At 39.6% G+C, this 25206-nt stretch overlaps 1 protein-coding gene across 2 annotated transcripts in view; it reads right to left on the bottom strand.

Annotated features, from left to right (window-relative positions):
- Positions 1–10503: 10503 nt before the first annotated feature.
- Positions 10504–25206, bottom strand: part of man1b1a (mannosidase, alpha, class 1B, member 1a) — a 28654-nt gene continuing 13951 nt past the window's right edge. For both annotated transcript variants that reach the window (XM_021317316.2, XM_012864197.3), the window contains exons 11-14: positions 23684–23804; positions 17426–17620; positions 13909–14040; positions 10504–11925 (exon numbers count right to left, since the gene is read on the bottom strand). In XM_021317316.2, the coding sequence (XP_021172991.2) occupies positions 11716–11925; positions 13909–14040; positions 17426–17620; positions 23684–23804 (658 nt within the window). In that variant the 3' untranslated portion in view covers positions 10504–11715. The remainder of the gene's footprint in view (positions 11926–13908; positions 14041–17425; positions 17621–23683; positions 23805–25206) is intronic.

The following is a 25206-nucleotide window of genomic DNA, read 5'->3' as shown; positions in this document are numbered from 1 at the left end:
ACGTCTTCAAACTTCGGAAAAAAAGTCCAGTTGTTTTGTTTTTTAACCTTTTTGGGAAGTCTTATTGGCAAGCACTCTTCGGCGTGCGGTCGCCATGATAGGAGGTGTCCAAATAAGGAGGTAGGAAAAGAAGCCTTAATGCTTCCTCCCTGTCACTACCCGATCTGTACTGGTAGCACGATCCATCATCAGCTTATTTGCACATACAGAATAATTTCCGGGGCGCTTTGTTAGTTTAAAAAGGACCGGGAAAAAAAAGCGTTTCCATCCTTTCCTACAAAATGCTATAGTTCACTTTGTAACAACTGTCGTTATTTTGTAAGAAAAATATGTTGTAGTATAAAACTGTTTATTAAACCTGATTGAGCTTTAACGTACTTATTCGGTCAATGCGCCCTCTGGTGGACATATCACACGGCAGCCACATCGTTTATGTCTTACAAAAACATGACTGCGGGTGACGAATATCTGCAAATGGATCCATTCTGCCATCAACAGTGTTGGAGGACACAGTAAAGTATGGCCAAAATAAAATAAAAAAGAATAAAAGAAATAAAATTTAATTTTCGCTGAGTGTGACATGATCATTGCGCATGCTCAGAGCAGTCAATTGAAATGCATATTAACCATTTTTCCCCTGTATTTTTGTTGATCCCTTTAAATCATGCAATATTCACACAATTCCAACAAAAAGAAACATCCCAAAATAAAATAAAAGAAGAAAAAAGTAAGAAAAATTGCCTTCCTGGAAGTTATCCTGTTTGCACATGCGCAAAAGAGTCGACGGTACAATAGAGTGACAGTCCCTGACTGATGCTAAGGAGCCACAAGGAATCCCACAATCCTTTGCATGACGTGTCGTCGTATCAGCACAGCCCACCTCACGGAAATTAACAAAAATGTCAGAAGCTCCTCCCACAATAGCGTTCTTACTATTGACCCCATGAAAGGTCAAGGAACAGGAGCTGGGATCTGTTGTTAGAACATTTCAGGAACAGCCAAGTTCTCCAGAGTCCTGCTAATGAACGGATCATTTGACTCAGGCGTGCTGGACCAGGGACACATAGAAAAAGTTTTAATGGTGGTGAAACCAAATGTAGAAACCCAAGACTAAACCAGACATTAAATATAAAGAACACTACTGTATATAAAATATGACTAAACTGAAACACTAAATGAACCACAAAAGAACTCTACATCATGACACCACTTGTGTATTTTAATCCTAATCAGAAATCCAGAAGTGGATCTAGCTTCTGTAAAGCGTAAGGGAACTTTTTTAAAACTCGTAAATAAGATGATTTTAGCAGACAGCAGCTTTCATCGCTCCTCTTGCATTTTTTTTATGTCTCATCTGGGAGAGCTCGGCTCGCGGCTGACATGCTGCTGATGGATGACGGCTCGCTGCTCAGCCCGGTGCCAAGGTCTCCGGCTTTCCGTGATCAGAGGAGTCACGCCGCTGTGCGAGTCTGCATCGGCCGTGGATCATCGCTGCGCTGACGTGGAGGAGTCAAGAAAGGATGGATGGAGAGGAGAGACAGCCACAATATGTTGATTTTTAAAAAGCCAAAGCAGAGAGAGAGTATAACTGTGTAAATGTAAACAGTTGCCAAACCTGACATGTCTATAACGGATACTAAGGCCGCAAGATCCCTGAAGTCTGTTTTTTATTGTGATGCAGAAAACTTGGCAATGGTGTCAGAGCTGCTTATGAAAAACTTCTTGCAAAAGTTGGTTGAGTGGCGGTATATGGACGCTTAAAAGTAAAAAAAAGATCTTCGTAGCATGACTTTAACAAATGGTCCACAGAAAAACCCTGATGTATTTTAAGGAACCCAAAAGAACCAATCACCCCACAAAGCAATTTAGTTGTTTTCTCGCCTAGAGGCACCCAGTGCCATCTTCTTCTGCACCTGAACTGCACTGCAAAATGGGAACTAAAAGTAAACATTTTATTTGTCCTTGATTTGACCAGGTAACTCAGATTTTTGCACCTAAAATAGGAACAAATCATCTCCATCATCTCATTTCAAGTGAAGTATAGTACCTAATCATCTTATTTTAGGGGTCAAAATACTCGTTCCATTGGCAGATACATTTTATTTACCTGCTGAAATCAAGGACAAATACATTAATTTCACTTTTAGTTCCCTTTTTGCCGTGTGGGAGTTAGTGGTGCGCAGTAACTCTTTTTCCAAAAATGTCCAGCTAAACTGATGGCAGAGCTCTGCTTGAGTGGCCGTTTTTGATGTGGCATATATGGCTCTCCGCCCAGGGCGCCCTCCAGTGTTGGAGCAGCATTGGGACTGCAATGAAAAAATTAAAAGTTGAGTTTTCTATTTGCATGTTGAAGTAACTGGGATTTTCACAGTGTAGCGCTGTAAGTAAATATGGCTGTACACCAGAAGTGGGTAGTAACCACTTACATTTACATTTACTTGAACAAAATATACTTCTGGGAGTAGTTTTACTGCACTGTACTTCTTGATTTTACTTGAGTAACTATCATGAAGAAGTATTGCTACTCTTACTTGAGTTTGAGTAAAATGCCTGGTTACTCTGTCCACTGTGAGTAACGTCACTGAATAAAGAACAGACTTGTTTCAACCAAAAATGCCCCAGAGACACGTCTAGAGTTTATATTAAGGTGAGACTTCTTGTTTGTACACAAGTTTTAATGTTATTTTCTATCTGCTGAGCTCACTGAGCCATTTACAGGTCAATTAACCACAGTAAACAGTAGATATTGTTACTACTCCTAACTTTCTGCATATGCAGTAACTGCTTGGTTTCACAAGTTTTATGTTGAAAAATATTGTGTAGAAAACTGTTTCTTCTGCCTGAATTTCTTACTTTGTAATTGTTATTGTTTGTATTTTTTATGTTAGTCATTAAAATACCAGAATTTGCACATCATTTAATTTTTTTGCCTGACCAATTACATAATTTTTTAAATATCAGATCAATTGCTATAAATATTTGCTCAGTACTTGAGTATCCTTCTTACCAGATACTTTTTTACTCTTACTTGAGTAATTTCTTGGTTGGGTTCTTTTTACTTTGACTTGAGTAAAAATAGCTTGAAGTAGTGAGTAAAATTTCCTTTTATAAACCGTCCTGACTCGAAGTCTTGCTTCTATTAGCCCCATACTAGACTTGGGATTGCTATCTAACACCTCCCGACATCAGCCCTGATTTATATTTACGCTGGCCTCCTGTTCATCTTAGAATTGCTTTAAAACCTCTCAATGGCCTTGCACCTCCTTATTCATCTGAACTTTTAAAGTTGACCTATTATGCTTCCTTTTAAACAATTAGAACAACATATCCCCTCTATATAAATACTACAATTTAAAAACTGCTTTTGATATTCACTTAAAATTTGTTTGATCTGAAACTTAAGTGTGACAAAAAAGCAAAAAATAGAAGAAATGTATAAGAGGCTTTTTCCCCAGTGTTGTATAAATAGACACAATGTGCAGTAGGAGGTACCCACAATGCACTATTCATCCAGAACTCTCACTGCCGACCACACCAGTGTCTGTCTGAAGGTTTCTGTTCTGCTTCAACCTCATACAGGTTTTTACGCATTAGCAGTGTTTAATCTCTACGTCCCAACAGAAAACGCCTCCTACAGCTGGATAAAGTAGGGACGTGTCAAACTAACAGAAACAGGGAAAAAAGTCATTTCTGACATAATTGCCACCTTCTTGAAATAATGGCCTATGTCATTTTTGTCAGGGTTTTAAGAAAACACAAAAAATGATTTATGCAACAGGGGTGCAACTGCATGATCTCCTCAACTGATGATGGCCAGTATCCTAAGAAGATGATTTAGCCCAAAAAAAATATATATTTATTTTAGGAAGGTGATGATATGTCACTGTTTTTGCTAAAAGGAATAACAGGATATCGTATCGCTACCATCTTGTGTTGTTTCTCTCGTGTTTAGCTCCAGCCCTGAGCATTAAAATGACGACAAGCGGTCACGAGGCTGGATACGACTCCGTTTGGTCGGCTGCTCGGCGTGATTCACAAAGAGGCAATCTTTTTACAGCTTTCCTGCAGGTACGCCGGTTGCTGTGGATTTCCAGGTCACAGCGTGCGTCAGATTTCATTTTCAGGAGGGCTGCAGTGGACGTCCACCTTCCAGCAGGATGAAAATGCATCTTGGGTGGAAGGGCTGAATGTGAATCGTTTTATAAAAGGGTGGATAAAAAAGAAAAAACATGGAAGAAAATGACAAACTGATATGGGTTTGTTTATTTGGACTCTAGTGGAAAGTGGACATCATGTTCAAAGAGAAAACCAGTAAGTTTTTTTGCCCAGTAAGGCCATTTCTTACTATATTTCTTTACTTTTAATCATTTCTAAAAACATTTACTGTGTTTTCTGAGGTCAAAAGTCAAAGCAGCCGTCCACCAGGAAGTTTTAGAGCACTTCATGCTCCTTGCTGCTGACCAACTTAATGGAAATTTCATTTTCCAACAGGACTTGGCACCTGCACACATAGTCAAAGCAACCAGTACCGGGTTAAAGGACCATGGTGTCCCTGTTTTTAGCTGCCCAGCAAACTTGCCTGACCTTAACCTCAGAGAAACTCTATAGGTTATTGTGATGAGGAAGATGCGATACGCCAGACCCAACAATGCAGAAGAGCTGAAGGCCACGATCAGAGCAACCTGGGCTCTCATGACACCTGAGCAGAACCACAGACTGACCGACTCCATGCCACGCCGCATTGCTGTACATGCTTATATTTTTCATGTTCATACTTTTCAGTTGGCCAACATATCTGGAAATCCTTTTCCTGTATTGATCTTAAGTAATATTCTAATTTTAAAATCTACTTTTTCATGATGCTCTAATTATATGACCAGCCCCCGTATTCTAAAATACTGTTGGTTCAAGAGCGGATGTAATGAGACGAACGCTTTCCAAAAAGTTTAACGTTTGTCTTTATCAGTCCACAGAATGTTTTCCCAAATGTCTGAGTGGATGGTCGAGGTATAACCAAGCAGATATGAGACTGACCATGTTATTTTTGAGCAGCGGAGCTTTTCAGCTTGGAAGTCTCCTATGGACCTACAGCCTTCTGAAAAAAAACTACAAAGTAAGCGTTCTCTTCTCTCCGGACATTTTCATTCATTTCCGTGAGAAGGCTGTGCTGATACATCATGTCACACAAAGGATTGTGGGACTCCTTATACCTCCGTAGCGCCAGTGAGGGACACTGTGAGCTCCCTATGCTAAAGGAGCTGTGAGAGGAAGCATACACAATGCACACCGAGGAGCTAATTCCGTTATTTTATTCAGGTGTATTCATACCAAGGACACATAACTGCTGCTAAATTCACAGATTATTAAATGCCAAACTGGGACTAAGCAGAAACTGCACTGTGTTGCCAACTTCAGGGACTTCCCATTCTTAATCCATAGGGCTCAAAATGACATTGGTCCACCGTTTGCAATTATAGCACCTTCAAGTCTTCTGTTAAGGCGGTCCACAAGGTTCTGGAGCCGCATCTGTGAGGTCAGACGCTGATGTTGGACGAGAAGGCCTGGCTCTCAGTCTCCGCTCTAGTTCATCCCAAAGGTGTCCTAACAGGTTGAGGTCAGGACTCAGCAGGCCAGTCATCAGCACCAAACTCTCTCCTCCAGGACTTTATGGACCGTGCTTTGTGCTCTGATGCTCAGTCATGTTTGAACAGGAAGGAGCCATCTCCAAACTGATCCCACAAAGCTGGGAGTGTGGAGTTGTCCAAAATCCAAAAAACAACCCCACACCAGAACCCCGCCTCCCCAAACTTTACAATAGAGTCAGACACGTACCATTATCATGACAACTAAAAAAAGACTCATGCATCAGATTACCAGATGGAGAAGTATGATTTATCTCTCCAGGGAATACGTCTCCACTGTTCTAGAGTCTGATGCAGGGTCCGAAATTAACACTCACCAGACGGTCAAATGCGAGTAAATTTTCCGTTTGGCGGGTAAATTTCAGAGGGCTAGCTGCCACATGGCGAGTAAATGTTTGTAAGTCGTGTTTTACAGTCATCGTTTGGGTGGATGCTTCTTTATGTTCCTCTGCTTCCAGCTCATGTGACAACAAACACAAACGCGCACAAACACTCGCACATGTGACAGAAGAACTACAGCAACTAAGCCGTGTTTGTTTGCTAACAGCTAGCGTTTAGCTCAGGCTAATCACGTAGCGGGATTATGTGGAGATATTTAGCAGCCGTCAGTCAGAATTAATGTTTTGGCAGATAAAAAATATGGCTGGCAGGTTGATTTTTACATCTGCCAGCCAACTTGGCACCTGTAAATTTTCCAGCCAACTTGGCCGGTGAATCAGGAAGTTAACTTTGGACACTTGTCCGATGGCGGCGTGCTTTCCACCACTTCCATGAAGCTTTCTAAGTTCTGTTCTGGAGCTAATCTCAAGGCCACAGGAAGTTTGCAGGTCTGTGGTGATTGACTCTGCAGAAAGTTGGCAACCTCTGCGCTCTGTGCGCCTCAGCATCTGCTGCCCCCGCTCCATCAGCTCACTTGGCCGACCACTTGGTGGCTGAGTTCCCAGTCGCTTCCACTTTGTCAGAAAACCTCTGACAGCTGACAGGAACATTTAGGAGCGAGGAAATTCCACAACTGGACTTGTTGGACAGGTGGCGTCCTATCACAGAACCAGGCTGCGGTTCTCTGAGCTCCTGAGAACGACCCGTTCTTTTACAGATGTTTGTAGAAACAGCTGCAGGCCTGGTGCTGGATTTTATACATGTGGCCATGAAAGTGATTGGAGCACCTGATTTAGATTGTTTGGATGGGGAGTGAATACTTTTGGCAATGTAGTGTGTTTATGGATTTCAGGATTTTTATTTTCACCAACTGTCATCAGCTTCCAATTACAAGCCATACCCACAGCCTGTCAGTTAAAATATTGTCATTTCAAGTCATTTAACAGTTGTCTGATAGGTTATTCTGTTAATTTTTAACTTGCTTTATCAATATTTCTGTTTTGGATAAAGTTATAGTCACTGATTTTTGTTACTTCAGGGGTTTTCTTCACTTCTCTTAGCCTTTTCCAACTCTGCTTCAAAATAAATGTATCTCTTCAAGAAAGACTGAATCAGCCCGTTCAGACTGTAAAACCTGAACACCATAAGACGTGGAACACTTCAGGAACAGCTGCGCTTTAACGCTTTCTGGCAGAATGTGCACAGCAAAGATCTCTTTCAAAAATGATTATTAAAAAGGTTTTATTTAGAAACTCAGAAGTCTGACCTGTGAACGCTGCGACGGGAAATGCTAACAGTAAACGCAGGTTCAATAAAGTCAAACCAAAGAGCAGATTTCCAGACGCCACGTCCGCTCTGAAAACATGTCAGAGTCAAACGAACGTTTTATCAATAATAATCCAAAGTAACATTAGCACTTTGCATGTCATCCCTTCAGATTTGATGGGTTATCGACTTGTTTTCCACACTTGCATTCTAAACAGATTTACAAGCAGCTTTGAAAGGGACCTTTTTTTTCCTCCTTCGATCGGCTTCATCTTCAGCAAAAACAATATCTGTCCATTTCTAAGGTCTAAGGAGGATGACACCAAGAACAGCGGACGCCTTACCAAACAGATCGCGTGGCTTTTGCTTCAAAGTAACAGTTAAAATTACAGGATTCAACCAACAGTTTACAAATAGGAGACAATTTTACAAATTCTGCACATTTTGGAAGAAAATACAGTTTTAAGCTGTCTTTAACTCAGTTTTTCTCACATTTTTCATTGGAAAATGCAACACTTTCCAGATTGGTTCAGCAGTTTTTAATGAACAATTGTCTTCTCAAACCCCCAGTGGGTCTTAGCAGATCGCCGTTCACACTGAGCCTGGTTCTGGTTCTGCTGGGAGTTTTCCTCTCCACTGTCGCTTCATGCATGCTGTATGTGTCCTCCAGACGAAGTCAGTGACAGTCCACAGTGGATCCACGCTCATCCAGGAGTGAAAGCTTTAAGTCAACGACTCGATGCAACCTGCTGGGTTTCCTGAGATAGACGTCAGGAGGATTTGATAGAATTTACTCTGTAAAGTCCCTTGAGGTGACATGTTGTGAATTAGCTGAATTGAGTAAAAATATATCCATATCTCATTTGTATGTTCCACGAATCATGAAACAACCTGATGATTCTGATTTCCTGTATCATACAAAACCAATTTCACAGCTTTTTTTGTCATCCGAATAAACTAGATTCGACTCGTTTCAAAAGCTTTGACTGTTATACTTGTCAAATATGGACTGCATTCTCCTAAAACACACACAGACTCTTAAAAACAGACTGTCCCTTTATTTTGTTTGTATAGATAAAAAAAAAAAAAAAAAAAAAAAGTTGGCATTTTATCCAGATCCAGTTTAGGAACTTATCTAAAGCCAAGAAAGTAGCTAAATTTCCCTCTTTCCACTTTTAAAGTATCCGCATTAAGTCAAACTAAAAAACTGGGGGGTAAAATGGTAAAATCCAGATGTAAAAACTTAGATTAAATGATGCAATTTCAATGTTAATGCAGGCAGGAAGTACTGCATTTATTGAGTATTATTCAAAAATAGAAAAGAAAACAAGTCTGGTACATGAAACATTTTTTCCAAAGAGTTAAAGTTTACTCCAGGCTTTTCACGACTGCTTAGAAACCCAAACAACTTTGTAAAGATTTAAAAATTGTAGGCCAAATTAAGCTATCGTGATTGAAGTTTTTTTTCTGATCAGGATTGATACATAAAATAAAACTGATATTTGTGGGCTGAGCATAAATCCTAATGAGTCAGTTTTGTATTTGTGGTCTTTTTCAGCTACATCCACTCAAAATCCCGTTTTTTCCCCATCAAAAAATTATGAATTGTAAGAACACAATGCGATGCAAACAATAAAAACACAGTTTAATCGCAAGAAACGATACCGAGTTTTACAGTAAGCATTAAGCTCGCACACCCACTCAAAACAAATGTGTCAGGTGACAAAAGAAACACGATCAATTCAACTTTATTTCATTTATACAACTACTTGTGTTTTATTGTGGCTGTCAAATTGGATATTTGGCACGAGCCCCATAATTAACATAAGAAAAGTAAGATTATTATTCCTGCAGCTCCATTTGAACCCTTCTTTAACTCCAGATAAAAACATCTGTGTTCTTCAGATTGGTCAGAATTCAATACAAAGCAAATAATGAACCATCTCTGGGATGCGTCAGATGCTTTGTGAGCTGTAGCTGTTTAAAAATTGAAAGCCGCAGCCTCCGTCTCTGTGTGCACCGCGTGGCAGCGCCTATCTGTGCCAAACGAGCTCAACTGTTGCCCAAAAGCCATTAAAATCCCATCAGTGAGCCGCAGTGCTGGACGTTAGGAGCACAACAAACGCACCGCAACGTCCTCAGTGTCAGCTGTGTCTCCATTTAAGGCTGAAAATAGCCTCTAATAAAGCTCCAGCATGCAGCTCATCCAGCTCAGGTGAAATCATAAGCAGAGGTGTTAAACAAACGTGGGCAGAATGGAAAACACAAAGTAAAACCGTAGGAGTGGTGCTGGTCATTTGAGGAGTCAATACTCTCTACCAGCTTAGACTTTGGCATAAATAAGATTTAGGACATTTTTCTGGTGCTTATTAAACTTTTCTTTAAAGCAGCTCAGATCTTCTAAATGTATTACCAGATTAAATGTCTGTAGCAGAAAAGTAATTCAAAATAGTCAGTTTAACTGTTTATAATCAAAGTTTTCACTTTTTTTTTTAATAAAGCAGCCAGATCACAGAAACTTTATTTAAATTATATTTAAAACTAAAGCTGCATGCGGCAGCTTAGCACCGCTCGGCTTGTGTGGCGACCGCAGGAGATGAACGTTGCTGTTCTGCAGGTCGCCACTAGGTGGTACCATGAGCAACCCTTGGTATTACATTGGCCCAGACTTTTATTGCATTACACTTTCCTCAGAATTTGAAAATAGGAGCTGGGAACGGTAAAAAGCGTTCCAACTAATGTAGTTGGAGAAGTCGGGATTCTAAAATAAAAACAAAAGGTTATTATTCCAATACGGCGACGGCCAGGAAAGCTGTTATGTTGGTAGTACCTCTTATAAACGTCCTTCAAAGCTGTAATTCTACCTGCAAACACCACGTCTATTTTTTTCAGTTCAGAGTTGTGGCCGATGCGTGTCACGTTAATTTTTTATGCACTCTGTCTTTTAAATAAACATATTTTACCACAGCTTAATGTTTCTGATGTGAGGAGCTGCCATACTGGATCTGACAACCGACTGTAAAACAGATGATTTTTCCAACCAGAAGCCGAGATTTCTGAGTTAGCTCTGTTGCGGTGAGATGTGTTGAGAAATCACACCAGGCGGTTGTTGACGGCTGCCAAAAATCATTCATTCAACCGACCAAGAGGTTTATTTCTGGCAGAAAATGAGACACACAGCTCTAAAAAGTTAAAACACTAAAAAAGGTGGAGAAACTTTGAATTTTTACTGTTTTTATTAAGATTTTATTAAAACCTGTCTTTTGACAACTGTTTACAACCTTCCCAATAACTCTCTGGGGAAGAAAAAAAAAAATTTACTGGCGATACAGCGAATAAACTATTTTTTGCATGTTGCCATTGGTATTTTAATGATTTATATTGGAGGCTGGAAGGCCTCCTTTCCATCACCCTAATCCTCAGCTCCATCCAGAGATTCACGACTCCATGAAAAACTTGAGCTTGTATGTATACTTTTGATCCTGTGTGGATTACAGAAAAATCCACATTTTCTTAAATTGTGTTTAAAAAATAAAATAAAGAAACTCAATCAAAACGGAGCCTGAAATTATTTAGATAGTATCCTTGTTGAGTGGGATATAAACTTACTCTGTTTATCTGGATTTTATACCATTTACTCTCTGCTGAACCTCCCAAAGAAAACATAAATGGATCTTTTTTTTCCCCCTTAATAAACATTTTTATTTCTCCTGATACAGGAAAAGATGAAAACTGCACCAGCAGATGGTTTTGTCCTCCGTCCATCAACACCATTTTTATCCAAACGTCCTCCGGGTCAGTGTTGCATGGGGATCAGTGCAGGACTCTAGACATGACTTCAGTCCATCACAGCGCCAACCTGTTTGTTTTCATCTGAATTTAATCCCCTTCATCTTGTATAAAGTGAGTTTTCACGTAACAGAACACCAGAACAAATAAGCATGCAGACAAAAAAAATACCCATGTAACCTGAATAAATAAAAAAAATAAATTAACCCAGAAAAAGTAATTTACATTCATTAAAGAACGTGGTTCGTTATCTATGTAAGCTTGAATTATTCATTTATTAAATGTCTCGAGTTTTTAAATCGTATTGGCCTGAAGAAACCGTGAAAACATCGTCCTTCTGCACACAAAGAGGTCCGCCTTCAGTTCATCATCACTAAACGTAGGATTCAGACATTTAACAGCACTAACTCAGTGATTCCCACCTCGTATCATAACCCAAAGCTAGAAAATGTGCAGTCGTTATTCGAGTCCCCCCACCTGTAACAAAGTGCTCTGGTGAGTCTGATCTCAAAGTTTTTACGTCAGAGGCCAGCTCAGACACAAAACTTTTTCCTTAGGAAAAATAAAGAAGACGTGGAGCAAAAACAAAGCAAAGATCTGCCTCCCTGCTTTAAAACAGCAGTTCCAGCCTGGACGGTCTTCATTTGGGCGGGGACGGCCATATGGGCAGAGGATGAGCCTCTGTGTTGAAGACGTACTTGTCGAGGCTGAGCAGCTCCGGGTCGTCTGAGAAGAGCAGGTACAAGTATTTCAGCGTCTCGCCCAGGAAGAAGCTCTCCATCTTGTCCCGGGGACCAGGGTTAGCCGGGTCACGGACGTTGTTAATGGATGTGTAGCCGCCGCCAGACACCTTCGGGGGGGAGAAGACATTTAGTCAGGTGGTTAATGCTTCCATTGGGAAGCTGAAAAAAAAAAAATCAATCTTGATACACGTTGAGCTTTCCCCAAGCTGCCAGAAGTTGGACATAAAACATAATTACATTTTCCAGCAGAGAAATGGCAGCGAGGTCAAGAAACGGAGAGGCTTTGTTCGATTTGCTTCTCTGGTTTATCTGGGCTCCACTTCATGTCAAAAATCATTCAAAATCTCTGGGAATGCTATTAGGCAGGTGAAATTCATTCATTTCAACCTCATTAAGTTTCCAAACAACATATACAAATTATCTGACCACAGGTGTCTCAAAAAAAAAGGAAATCTAAAAAATATTTTTCAGTAATTTAGGATAAAAAACAAAAACTTTTGGCCTAAGGTCATGTGGAAGACTGCTGACTACAGTTGTCCCACAAACAGGGGAGGGTAAACCACAAAAGGCAATTCCTGAATGAGCAGGCTGTTTATAGAGCGCTGTATGCAAGGATATTAAAAGAAAGTTAAGTAGAAGGAAAAAGTGACATCATAAATGTCTTATCTGGGCTAAATCCAAAAAGAACTAAGACTGCTGTTCAGAATCAAACTAGCTTGAGGTCCGGTGTGAAGTTTCCACAGTCAGTGATGATTTGGGAAGCTCTGACATCTGCTGATGTTGGTCCGCTGGGTTTTTAAATCAGGTCCAGAGTCAGAATATCCACCTACCAGGAAATCTTCATGCTGATGCTGACTTTATTTTCCAGCTTCATGTTTTCACTACCACACTTTTTGCTCCCACTCTACATAGAGGTGCATAAAAGGAAGAATGGGATCTGCCATAGAGTGTCTGATGACTGTTTAGGCTGGAGCATATTATTTCTGTAATAAAAATCAGTTTTTAATGGCTTAAGTTAATATTCACTTTTTTAAAGGAGCTGAATAACCAGAAATAAATCCCTCTGTGTGTGTAAGAAACCAGTAAAATGCATGCATTTCACTTTGTTAAATATATATCTGACCCAATTAAGACAACTGCACGCTTGTCAAAATAATTGATATCTTGATATAATCAATACTAAAAAAACAACAATATATTATATATTGATAATTCAAAAGACGGCCATCTGCATGAAAATTGGCACAAACTGACCCAGATTGTGGCACTTCCTCAAGGAGCAGCGCTGCAGTAACAGAGACACCTCTCTACAGGCTCACCTGACCAGCTGCTGCTGGAAGTTTAAAGTTTCCTATCATCCAGAAATATAAATATTTTTTTTTAAATACGAGGCTCTCGTCAGCCGAGAAGGCCTTCTTAGGAGGTACTTTCCTTGTGACGGACAAGAACAAAATCAAATGCTAAACGATGCTACATGCTAGCTGTGCTAACGCTACGGCACTGATACTTCTGAGCCATGTTTAAAGGTCAGTAAAACTCCTAAATCTGCAACAGTGTTGTAGTAAACCTCCTGGACAATGCAACCTTTAGCCACTAGGGGCGCTAGACCTGTAACTTCCACTGGTAACATTGTACTGTTGCAAAATAACAGGTGATTTTTTCAGAAGGGCAACCTGCACTGACCATCCAAATGCACCAAGTGCTGTATGTTGAACTAATAAAAAATAATTGAACACATCTCAAATTAAACTAATACTTGGGTTAAAACGTACATGGTGCTGATTTATATATTAGGTTCACGCACGCTGTTAGCCCAATGACAGATATGTTTGCCTGAGCTCCTCTGTCGAGGTTCTACTGCAGTACAAATCAACGCTAATGCTAATCAGCTAATGGTCGAGTCGGCTAATAAATAGTCAACGAATCAAACCAATGCACCTACTTTATTTGTTTTCTCCTAATTAAGGAAATGTAATTATCCATATTGCAGTTGATCACATTTTGCACTTAACTAGAAATGTTCCAAAAATGTTGTTGTGGTATTGAAAATGGCATTGAGTCAGACATTTTAGAGGCTGATTAGCGCGTACCTTGGTGTACTTGTTGAAGCTCTGCAGGATGTCCCAGCCCCAGTCTCTGTACTTGGCGTCTTTGGTGAATCTGTACATGTAGAACAGACTCTCCACCGTTTCTGGTCTCAGCAGGTTGTGTCTGTCAGCAGGCTGCAGGATAACAATCAGCGTTTTAGTCTGACCTTTAAGAACCAGACAGGAAGCACGGAAACTGAAAACAACATTATTAAAGCAGCTTATCGTGTCAGAGGCATCAGTCTGCCGCAGTGAAGACTCCAAGAAAACCAACAGCGGACAACAGACCCAAGTCATCCTTTGATTGCACAACATCTTATAAAAAGGGGGGTAATTCATGTTACTCTTAATGCTTCCTTCATCTGGTTAAAAAAAAAATTAAAGTAGCAACATGAAATTAAACAACCTCCCTCAACAAGAGGAACCATCATAAAAAAAGACTATACAAACCAAATGAAATATCTACATGAATCCTGATTTGTGTGATTTTTTAAAAGTGGTTTTGACCGTGGGGCAGAAAAAGCTCCTTTCTTTTACAAAGAATGAAACACAGTTCCAGTCAGAAATTACTTATTAGCCTCAAAGAGCTCAATCAGGAAGCACTTAACCTCCTTAATTTAGCGTTTCAGAAAATTTCACCCGTTCTTAGCCGGGGCCAGACGAACAAGTGGAGATGGAACCAAGAGTCTGAGGGAACTGACAGAGTTGTGGCTGATCGATGGAGCTATAAAGCATTTTTAACAACTCTCTCTTTGGCCGCTTTAACGATGCATCAAAGAACCGTCCCTGCTCTGTTCTCTTGACGGACTACTCTGACGGTACCGTTTTCCCAGGGAGAACGAGAAGAAGGGCTCTCAGCGTTATCAGCACAAAGACAAACTCCCTGCATTTTTAATTAGCAGTAATCGGTGTATCAGGACCCCCACATGTTTAAAATGCGGAGGTCCAAACTTTTCTATTAGGCTTAAATTTCCAGAGTTCTCAGTTCTTTCTTTATAACTTTTAAATGAGAAAACTGCAAAAAAAATTATAAAACAGAAGAAGAAAGAAGGAAGGACAGATGGACACTTAGATCAGGGGTTTCCAAAGTAGGGGTTGCAAGATGATCCACAATTTCTGACTTTACAACCTCAAATATATATTTGGTTTAATATAGCAAACGTAGGCCTTTAATCATGGTAAATTAGTTTTTTCTTGAAAATGCACAAATATTTGACATCAGAAAACATGTCTTTTTTGTGGAAAAATTTCTTGGAGGCCAGTGATTTGTTTTCTCTGCTCAATGATACAATGATCATAATTTTTTTTTGGGAAATTACATGAATAAAGTCATAATATTAAGTGTACAAGAATAAAGGACATTATAAGAGTAAAGCAATGTGCAAGAATAAAGTTGTAATATTACGAGGATAAAGTCACAATTGTGTCAAATCCTGACACTAATAATAATAATGCAGGATGTTTTTTAAAACCGTGGTGGTTTTTAAAAAAAAAAGGGGGGGGGGTGCATGTCATCATCTAATTTGCATATTTGTTCACACATTTGTGACTCTGTAGGAGAGCGTTTTGCAAGGACAAAAAAAGTTATTAAAATAGTGTTTTTGGAACCAATAATGACCTTTATAAAATGAGTTATGAATTTTTATACATTGCCTGAATCCACACTACATAAAAAACACACGATACCAAAAACAAAGAGATCAGAGGCACACAAAGTGAACGAGGTGAATAAATGATTAAAGCTGTGTGTGAATCAAATTCAGGGAATTATTTTAGTGTAACAGTTCTAGACACATAAAAAGACTACTTTTAAAACTACATGTACGTGACGAGGCAGCAGCAGCCGTAGTATGCCTGTCAGACAGCGCTGAGGGAAGTAGGAACGAGCTCAGCAGCTCAGTGACTCCAGAACAGAACAACTGGTGCTTTGGTAAAGTCACCATTAAAATAAAAAAAAGTTGCTAAGTGTCACTAGTTGCCTTTAAAAAGAAAATTTCTAGAAGGGTTTGAAAAGTCGCTAAATATAGCAACAAAGACGCTAAATGGGCAACAGTGGAGTGTAATCTCTAATTTTCCTTTCCTCCTGAGAGGAGCGAGGTGCAGTTGCCAGCAGCAGCCAGACAAGAAGTAGAAGGCAGTGTTGGTTTTTCAAAATAAAGTAAATTTTAACATTTCATGACATTTAAATTAATTTTAAACTCGAATTATGGTGTTAGTATAAGTGTGCGCATATAAGCTATGCATAATAAAGGGTAAATATATATTTCATATGCTTTACACTGTTTTACCATATAAAAAAAAATCCTTCTGGTGTGGTGGCTTTTATTTTGCCGTGGCGGCGCACCACCATCAATTCCATATAGCGGAAACTCTAATTTGACATTTATTTGCAAAAAAGATTTAATGTTTCCCTAATTGTGAAACCGATACCAAAATATAACTTTACAAGATCCTGAAAGGATCTCTTCACCTTTTTAAAAAAAGGGGGAAGAGTTTTCATAAAATTACTCCTTTATTCTCGCAAATTTATGACCATTTCCAAAAAGAAAAGATAAATTAATGTTTGGACAAATGCAAAATGGTCAACAGGCAGCTAGGGAAAGAAGGGAGGATTATAGCTGGATGAATGGCGGGTAAATTAAATAATGGAAGGGTAATAGATGGAGGAGGGTGTAATAGACAGAATGAAGAGGGAAGAGAAGTACGGGCCTCCAGGGAAACGTTGGGTCTTTCCTCTTTGAATCTGTCTGCAGATGATCACCTTTCTCTCCCCAGACCTGCTCATCCTTCACTCGGCTGACACAGAAGACCGCTCCCCCTCAGCAGGACCCTGCTTTTCTCCTCTTTAGACAATAATCTGAGTCCTGAGAGCGTCTCTGTATTAAAACAGAGCTGCTGTTGATTAACAGAGCACCGTTGGGCTTACACATAATGTTTGTAATAAAAAGCCCATCATCAGGCTGGTGTTTAAAAGCTGTTCATTCACTCTAAATTAACCAGACGAGAATCTAAAAAGGCCTTTATGATCCTTCAGTTGTTTCTTTAGCCGTTTTTCCAGCAGATCTGAACGAGCTCAGAGAGCGTTTCCTAATTATTTCTGAAGTTAATGAAGGCAGCGGCACAGGCGAAGAGCAAAATATTCAACGCAATAAAAAAAAAAAAAAACCTCGAGCTGTTAATGAAAAATGAAATGAGCCCTGAGGAGGGTGACGGGGGGGTGATGGTCGCCACTCTCAAACAAACGCCCAGTTGGTAATTAAAATCTGTATTTATCAGACGTGCTCGAGCGTCTGGACTGTTCCCACTGATTCTGCCTTTCAGATCGCTTTTAAAAGCCAGATTGTGTGTAAAAAAAAAAAAAAAAATCCTGCAAATGCACATGTTAATTAAAATAAAAGCACCTTTCACAAAGATATCGCGCTAGAGGATGGCCTGACTGCTTCCAGCTCCATCACCAACAGTGTTAACCAGAATAAAAAAAAAGAAGAAAAAAAAAGAGAAAGAGAAAATAAAGCCTCGCCTTTACGATGACATCCTGGCCCTCGACGGCCTGCAGGTTGAAGTGTGCGATCTCAGGGCTGAGGCCGGTCTCCATGCGTCGGTACATCTGGTGGCAGGTCTCCGTCAGCTGCACAGCCAGGTCCATGTGGTCCTCTGGGAGGCCATTGTGCACCCCCAGAGCCAGAGTTCCCGGCAGGAAACACACCAGATGATCCTGCAGGGCGGCGACACAGCAACATTCAGGGCCGTGACGTGCGGCAGGGTTCATAGCTGGTGAGGCACCGACGTCATCAGAGTCAGATTTACAAATACATAAGTGCTGAAGGAGACTGATTGAGCCAAATAAATTCACCAAGAGACATGAAAAAAATATTGATTCTTTGTAAAAAAAAAAAAAAAATATTTGTCATGTGATTGGTAACAGTTTATGAGTTATGATGGATTTGTGCATTTGTAACACATTCTAAAGATATAACACACATTACGCACATTTCATTACAAAAACAAAACATGAATAACTATCGCTGTCTTACCCACTGAGCTATATAATACACTGGAGTCCTAATCACCGTCTGTTTGAACGAGTCGCTGTGAAGCCACCAGCCGCCATATTGGTACTCCCTATTTACCCCCAGTAACTAGGGAATATGTGTGCTACAGCATCGAATAACGAGGATTTTCTCATGTTCAGGGGGGGCTTAAAACTTTTAAAATGTCAAATGCCATATACTTTTATGTTATGTTCTAAAACTATCAAGTACTGAGAAAGTCATGTGCTGAAATATTTTGCATTTTATTCATTTAAATATATATGTTTAACATTTATAAATATATAAATAACAATATACAAAAACATATATTTACATATGTGTATACATATATATACACACATATATACACATACACATACTTATATATACATATATTTAATATGAATAACGTGTAAAATATTTCAGCATCTAATTTCCTAGTAGTTGATAGTGTTAGTACATCCACTGACTGTAAAATTACCTGTGAAACGTTTTCACTCAGCCAGAAAACTGCTTGTTGTTGCAACCAAATCCTGTGGGATTCTGTGAGAGTAGGGAGTAGCAAGATGGCGGCCAGTGACTTCAGTTTTTCGGCAAAATCAGCACTCCAGTGTATATTATAGCTCAGTGGTCTTACCTCTACTTATGAATTAAGTCCAGCTGCGCTCTTTCTGAACGAAAATATAATTTTGCGGTAAAAGTTCTCTTTATCTTCTTCAGATTTAAAAGTCTCTCAGTCTCAGTGGAGCTCACTGCCAGGGAGGAAAGCCTTCCCCTGTTTCCAGTCCTGTTCCGGCTGTATGTTTAGAGTCTTTTTAGTGCTTTACTTGTTTAGCAAAACTCGCTAATAATACATCCATAACTTGCTTTGACTCTACTATTTGGGGATCACGAGTGGTTCCCCTTGAGCGCCCCCTGCCTAGAGGCCAAGGAACTGCCGGCCTCACCTACAACCAGCTCTTTGGCTTTTATGATCGCCCAGCAGCACGAAAACACACAGTTTAATGACCAAAACACGTTTCATAATCCACATATATTAAATTGTGGAAAATCAGTTCATAACTGTTTGAACAATTGAATTTATGATCTAGAGACAGGAAGATGCATTCACAGAATGGAAGCCAGCGCAGTCAACATGGGATTGCGCAATCCCAGGGGAGGCCAAGCTCGCTGCGGCCTCACCGGCTTCGCTATTTAGCGCCACCAAGGTTTTACAATGAAAAATAGTGAAAAGTCTTCGATTTTAAAGAGAACTTTTGTTACAAATGACTGAGTGAATCACAATATATATTATGTTATCATTATTATATATTTTCTTTCTTTCCATGATGACAAGTGAGGCCTGGCCTCACTTGCCTCCCCTGACTGCACGTCACTGATTCAGGGTTCATTCATTCAGGTGTAATTTTCTCTGGTCCCCTGCCTGATCTGACCAGTGATGACATGTTTAGCCGCATGTCATCATTCAACCGCTGGTTGTCTAGGTGGTGTCCAGAAAACGACGTGGGCTACATTGATAACTGGAGAACTTTCTGGGGAAAACCTGGTCTGATCCGGAGAGACGGCATCCATCCTACTTTGGATGGTGCAGCTCTTCTTTCTAGGAATCTGGCCGGATTTATTAGTCCTCCTAAATGCTGACAACCCAGGGTCCAGACCAGGAAGCAGAGCCGTAGTTTAACACACCTCTCTGCAGCTTCTGTACTGTTACCCACCCATTATCCTATTGAGACGGTGTCTTTCCCACGGCCAAAACTTAACAGATCAAAAACTTATCTAAAACGAACAAATCATAAAAACCTAATAAAAATCAATACGGTTCACCTTGAACCTAAAAATAAAATAATAAAATGTGGTCTATTAAATATAAGGTCTCTCCCTCCAAAGACTTTGTTAGTTAATGAATTGATTTCTGATAATCAGATTGATTTGTTTTGTCTCACAGAAACCTGGCTGCAAGAGGACTACGTTAGTATAAATGAGTCAACCCCCTCCAGTTATTCAAATTTCCACATTCCCAGATCTGTGGGAAGAGGAGGAGGAGTGGCAACTATCTTTCAGTCTGATTTATTAATTAGTCCCAGGCCAACTAATAATTACAGTTCTTTTGAACATTTAACCCTCAGTTTCCCTCATCCAAACTGCAAAGCAATAAAACCTCTTCTGTTTGTTGTTTTGTATCGTCCACCAGGCCCTTACACTCAGTTTTTGGATGAGTTGTCAGATTTCTTATCTGATTTGGTGTTAAATACTGATAAGGCTATTATAGTGGGTGATTTTAACATCCATGTTGACACAGAATGTGATAACCTTAGTGTAGCCTTTAAAACTATCCTAGATTCAATTGGTTTTGCTCAAAATGTGCATGAACCGACACACTCTCGGCTCCATACTTTAGACCTTGTTCTGACATATGGCATTGATTGTGAAGAATTAACAGTATTTCCTCACAACCCTGTCCTGTCTGATCATTTTTTAATAACATTTGAGTTTAATCTAACTGAATTCTCCACCCCCAAAAGAGGGTTCCATTATAGTAGATTTTTATCGGATAATGCTGTATCAAAACTTAAAGAGTCTGTCCCCTTCTTAATATCCTCAGTATTGCAGAAATGCCCTGTAGATGGCAGCATTGCTGTTTCTTCCCATTCACAAATCGATACCTTTGCTAACAATGTGACTTCCTCATTGCGTTCTGCATTAGACAATGTAGCTCCCTTGAAAAAGAAGGTGATTATTCACAGGAAGCTGGCTCCTTGGTTTAATTCAGAGCTGCGTTCCTTGAAGCGCAATGTTAGGAAATTGGAGAGAAAATGGCGCTCTACACACCAAGAGGAATCCTACTTAATCTGGAGGGACAGACTATTGTTGTATAACAAGACCCTCCGCAGAGTTAGAGCAGCATATTTTTCATCATTAATTGAAGAGAATAAAAATAATCCTAGATTTCTCTTTAGTACAGTTGCCAAACTTACCCAGAGCCACAGCTCTGTTGATCCATCCATTCCCTTAGCTCTCAGTAGTAATGATTTTATGGGATTCTTCATAAATAAAATTGATGCCATTAAAAATAAAATAATTGGCATCCTCCCAAACATGATTACCTCGTCCTCAGTAAGTGAGGCAGCATTGGAGGAATCTTTAGAATCTGCGCAGTGTTTGAACTGTTTAGAAGCGGTAGAGCTTTCTGAGCTATCTAAAATTTTAGCTTCATCTAAACCTTCTACCTGTATGTTAGACCCAATCCCAACCAAGTTGTTTAAGGACATATTCCCTTTGATCAGTGGCACTATTTTAGACATGATTAATCTATCCTTAGTAAATGGATATGTACCACAGGTTTTGAAAGTAGCTGTTATTAAACCTTTACTTAAGAAACCTTCTCTTGATCAAGATGAGTTAGTAAATTACAGACCTATATCTAATCTTCTTTTCTTATCTAAAATTCTTGAGAAAGTAGTTGCTAATCAACTTTGTGAACATTTACAAAGTAATGACCTACTTGAGGAGTTTCAGTCAGGCTTCAGAGCTCATCATAGCACTGAAACAGCTCTGGTGAAGGTCACTAATGATATTCTCATGGCCTCAGATAATGGACTTGTGTCTATACTTGTCCTGTTAGATCTCAGTGCTGCGTTTGATACAGTTGATCACAATATTCTCCTACAAAGACTTGAACATACTGTAGGGATTAAGGGGAAAGCATTAGGCTGGTTTAAATCTTATCTGTCAGACAGATTCCAATTTGTTAATGTAATAATAAATCTTCCTCAAACTCTAGGGTCACCTGTGGAGTACCACAGGGTTCAGTCCTTGGACCAATTCTCTTTACTATATATATGCTTCCGATAGGCAAAATTATCAGACAGCATGGGATTAATTTCCACTGTTATGCTGATGATACTCAGCTATATTTATCCATAAATCCTGATGAATCCAATCAATTACTTCGACTGCAGTCATGTCTTGATGACATCAAAAGCTGGATGACTTTAAATTTCCTGCATCTAAATTCTGACAAGACCGAAGTTTTAATCTTTGGGCCAGAGTCCTCAAAAAATAAACTTCTTAACCAATCACTTAATCTGGGTGGCATTAAACTGGCCTCTGGTAATAAAGTAAAAAATCTTGGTGTTATTTTTGACCAAGACATGTCATTTAAATCCCATATTAAACAGGTTTCCAGAGTTTCCTTTTTTCACCTCCGGAATATCGCCAAAATTAGAAACATTCTGTCCAGGAGTGATGCTGAAAAACTGGTCCATGCATTTGTTACTTCAAGGCTGGACTATTGTAATTCTTTACTATCAGGAATTCCACAAAATGCAGTTCAAAGCCTTCAGCTGATCCAAAATGCTGCAGCAAGAGTTCTGATGAAAATCAACAAGAGGGATCATATTTCTCCAATTTTAGCTTCCCTTCATTGGCTTCCTGTTAAATCAAGAATAGAATTTAAAATTCTTCTTCTAACGTATAAAGCCCTTCATAATCAAACTCCATCATATATCAGAGCTCTGATTGCCCCGTATGTTCCTAACAGAGCACTTCGCTCTCAGACCGCAGGTCTGCTGGTGGTTCCTAGAGTCTCTAAAAGTAGAATGGGAGGCAGATCCTTTAGCTATCAGGCTCCTCTCCTGTGGAACCAACTCCCAGTTTTGGTCCGTGAGGCAGACACCCTGTCTACTTTTAAGACTAGGCTTAAAACTTTTCTTTTTGACAAAAATTATAACTAGTGACTCATGTTACTCTCAGCTACCTTTATAGTTTTACTGCTATAGGCTTAGGTTACTGGAGTATATCAGGATCTAATTTTCTCACTATATTGAGTTCTACTGTTCTTCAATTATGCATTATGTGTTGTCATTTCTGCTTTAACTTTCTGTTCTCTCTCTTTTCTCTTCATAGTAGGTACACCTGGTCTGGCGTTCTGTTAACTGTGACATCATCCAGAGAAGACGGCTCACCCGCTATTACCATCTAATGTAGAACAGATTACTAGATCAATGTGTGCTTCTGTGCTTTTTGTTTCTCTTGTTGTGTCTCTGTTCTGTCTTCTGTAACCCCAGTCGGTCGAGGCAGATGACCGTTCATACTGAGCCCGGTTCTGCCGGAGGTTTTTTTTTCCCGTTAATGGGGAGTTTTTCTTCCCACTGTCGCTTCATGCTTGCTCAGTATGAGGGATTGCAGCAAAGCCATGTACAATGCAGATGACTCTTCCTGTGGCTCTACGGTTCCCCAGGAGTGAATGCTGCTTGTCGGGACTTTGATGCAATCAACTGGTTTCCTTATATAGGAAATTTTTGACCAATCTTTATAATCTGACCCAATCTGTATAATATGATTGAACTTGACTTTGTAAAGTGCCTTGAGATGACATGTTTCATGATTTGGCGCTATATAAATAAAATTGAATTGAATTGAATTGAATTTCAGAAGAGGTTGACTAAAAAAAAGAATCACCACAAGTTCAGAGGTGAACTGATTTAACGAGCCAATTATTGGCCGTGGATGACTGAAAGTGGCAAAGTGTGAAAACCTCTGGGGCGGTTGGAAAAAGCTGCTTGTTTTCATGACCCAAACAATTACTGGTGATCAGCTCCATCACCATCCATGGCTAGAGTGCCCTTGAGCAGCGCAATTAACCTGCCCGCACCTCAAAATGCTTTACAAATACCAAGTTTGTTGGTGCTGCTCATGTTTTCGCCCTGCTTCACTGAGGAGTGACTGATTGGATGAAATATGGGTACCATCTTAGGGTTGAAGCGGTTGTGAGAAAGTTCTCCAACAAAGGTGAGCCTGTCGGGTCCCGTCTGCCTCACGAGATGCTTTTTCACTCCTTCGATGGCCTGAAGGTAGTCCTCCAACAAACTGGAAACAGAGACAGGAAGAGCAAATCCATGAGAGTTGCCCCCGAAAAAAAAGTATTCAAACATTTTCAGGTTGCAATCGGGTCTGTATGGAGGAGACGGAAAGAAGAAAGTCCTGTTTGGGCTTCGCCACAAGCCAACATGGTGGTCTCACTTTGGATTTGGTTTTGAAATGTTTGAGTAAAGCGGCTGAATACAGAAGCAAAAATCTCATGTGCACATTTGAGAACCTCATTAAAGTTTTGGTTTGGAAATGCCAAAGCTGCTACTTTAAGGGCGTCCATTTCTGGTGGAGATTGACACCCAGATGAAACTCTGCAGTGCCATCCTGTTATTTTAAACTAGTTCAATTTTTTTTTTTTTTTTTTAAGATTACTTTTATTTTATTTTTTGTCTGTCTTGTTGTGTCTCTGCTCTGTCTTTTGTAACCCCCAGTGGGTCGAAGCAGATGACCGTTCATACTGAGCCTGGTTCTGCTGGAGGTTTTACCTTCCCGTTAATGGGGAGTTTTTCTTTCCACTGTCGCTTCATGCTTGCTCAGTATGAGGGATTGCTGCAAAGCCATGTACAATGCAGACGACTCTCCCTGTAGCTCTACGCTTCTCCAGGAGTGAATGCTGCTTGTCGGGACTTTGAAGCAATCAACTGGTTCCCTTAAATAGGAAATTTTTGACCAATCTGTATAATATGATTGACTTTGTAAAGTGCCTCGAGATGAAATGTTTCATGAATTGGCGCTATAGAAATAAAATTTAATTGAATTCATTATTTATTTGCTTCACCTTCCTGTACAACGATTTGCTCCAACCTGCATGGATTTAAATGTGATTTATAAATAAATGTACAAATTTTCCGCCCTATTACATCTTGACCAAGTTTGTGGTCCAGTATTTACACTAAATATTTTATTTCTTACAGTTCTTAAAAAAATATATAATAATAATAATAATAATAATAATAATAATAATAATAATAATAATAATAATAATAATAATAATAATAATAATAATAATTTCTTTATTTCTTATTTGGATCCATCACACTGTGGCCCTTGCTAACCTCTCTCAGGTCCGTCTGCTTCCCCTTTTCCCTGCTTGTTCCCTTACTGCCAACTAAAACCTGCGCCGTGATAAACAAACAATGCAGTTAGAAAGTCATGCCTGATTGGTGCATTTGAAATGACAACACATTAAGTGTTACACATTGTGTTTACAGACATCATCAATGGCTCTAACAGGCAATTATTTGGTCTGATTCTTTTGGGGGATTATTTGCTGGGAAACTAATTAAAAGGAAACAAAATAAATGCAGCCGTGAGGTCACGTCATCGTTGTTCAAGTGAATAAAATGTCATTTACTTGGAAGATTAAAAAGCAAAGACAAAAGAAGAGAAAGATGAGGAA

Source organism: Fundulus heteroclitus, chromosome 8, assembly GCF_011125445.2.
Source record: "Fundulus heteroclitus isolate FHET01 chromosome 8, MU-UCD_Fhet_4.1, whole genome shotgun sequence".
In the NCBI taxonomy this organism is placed as follows: domain Eukaryota; kingdom Metazoa; phylum Chordata; class Actinopteri; order Cyprinodontiformes; family Fundulidae; genus Fundulus; species Fundulus heteroclitus.
This window is presented reverse-complemented; position numbering and strand designations above follow the sequence as displayed.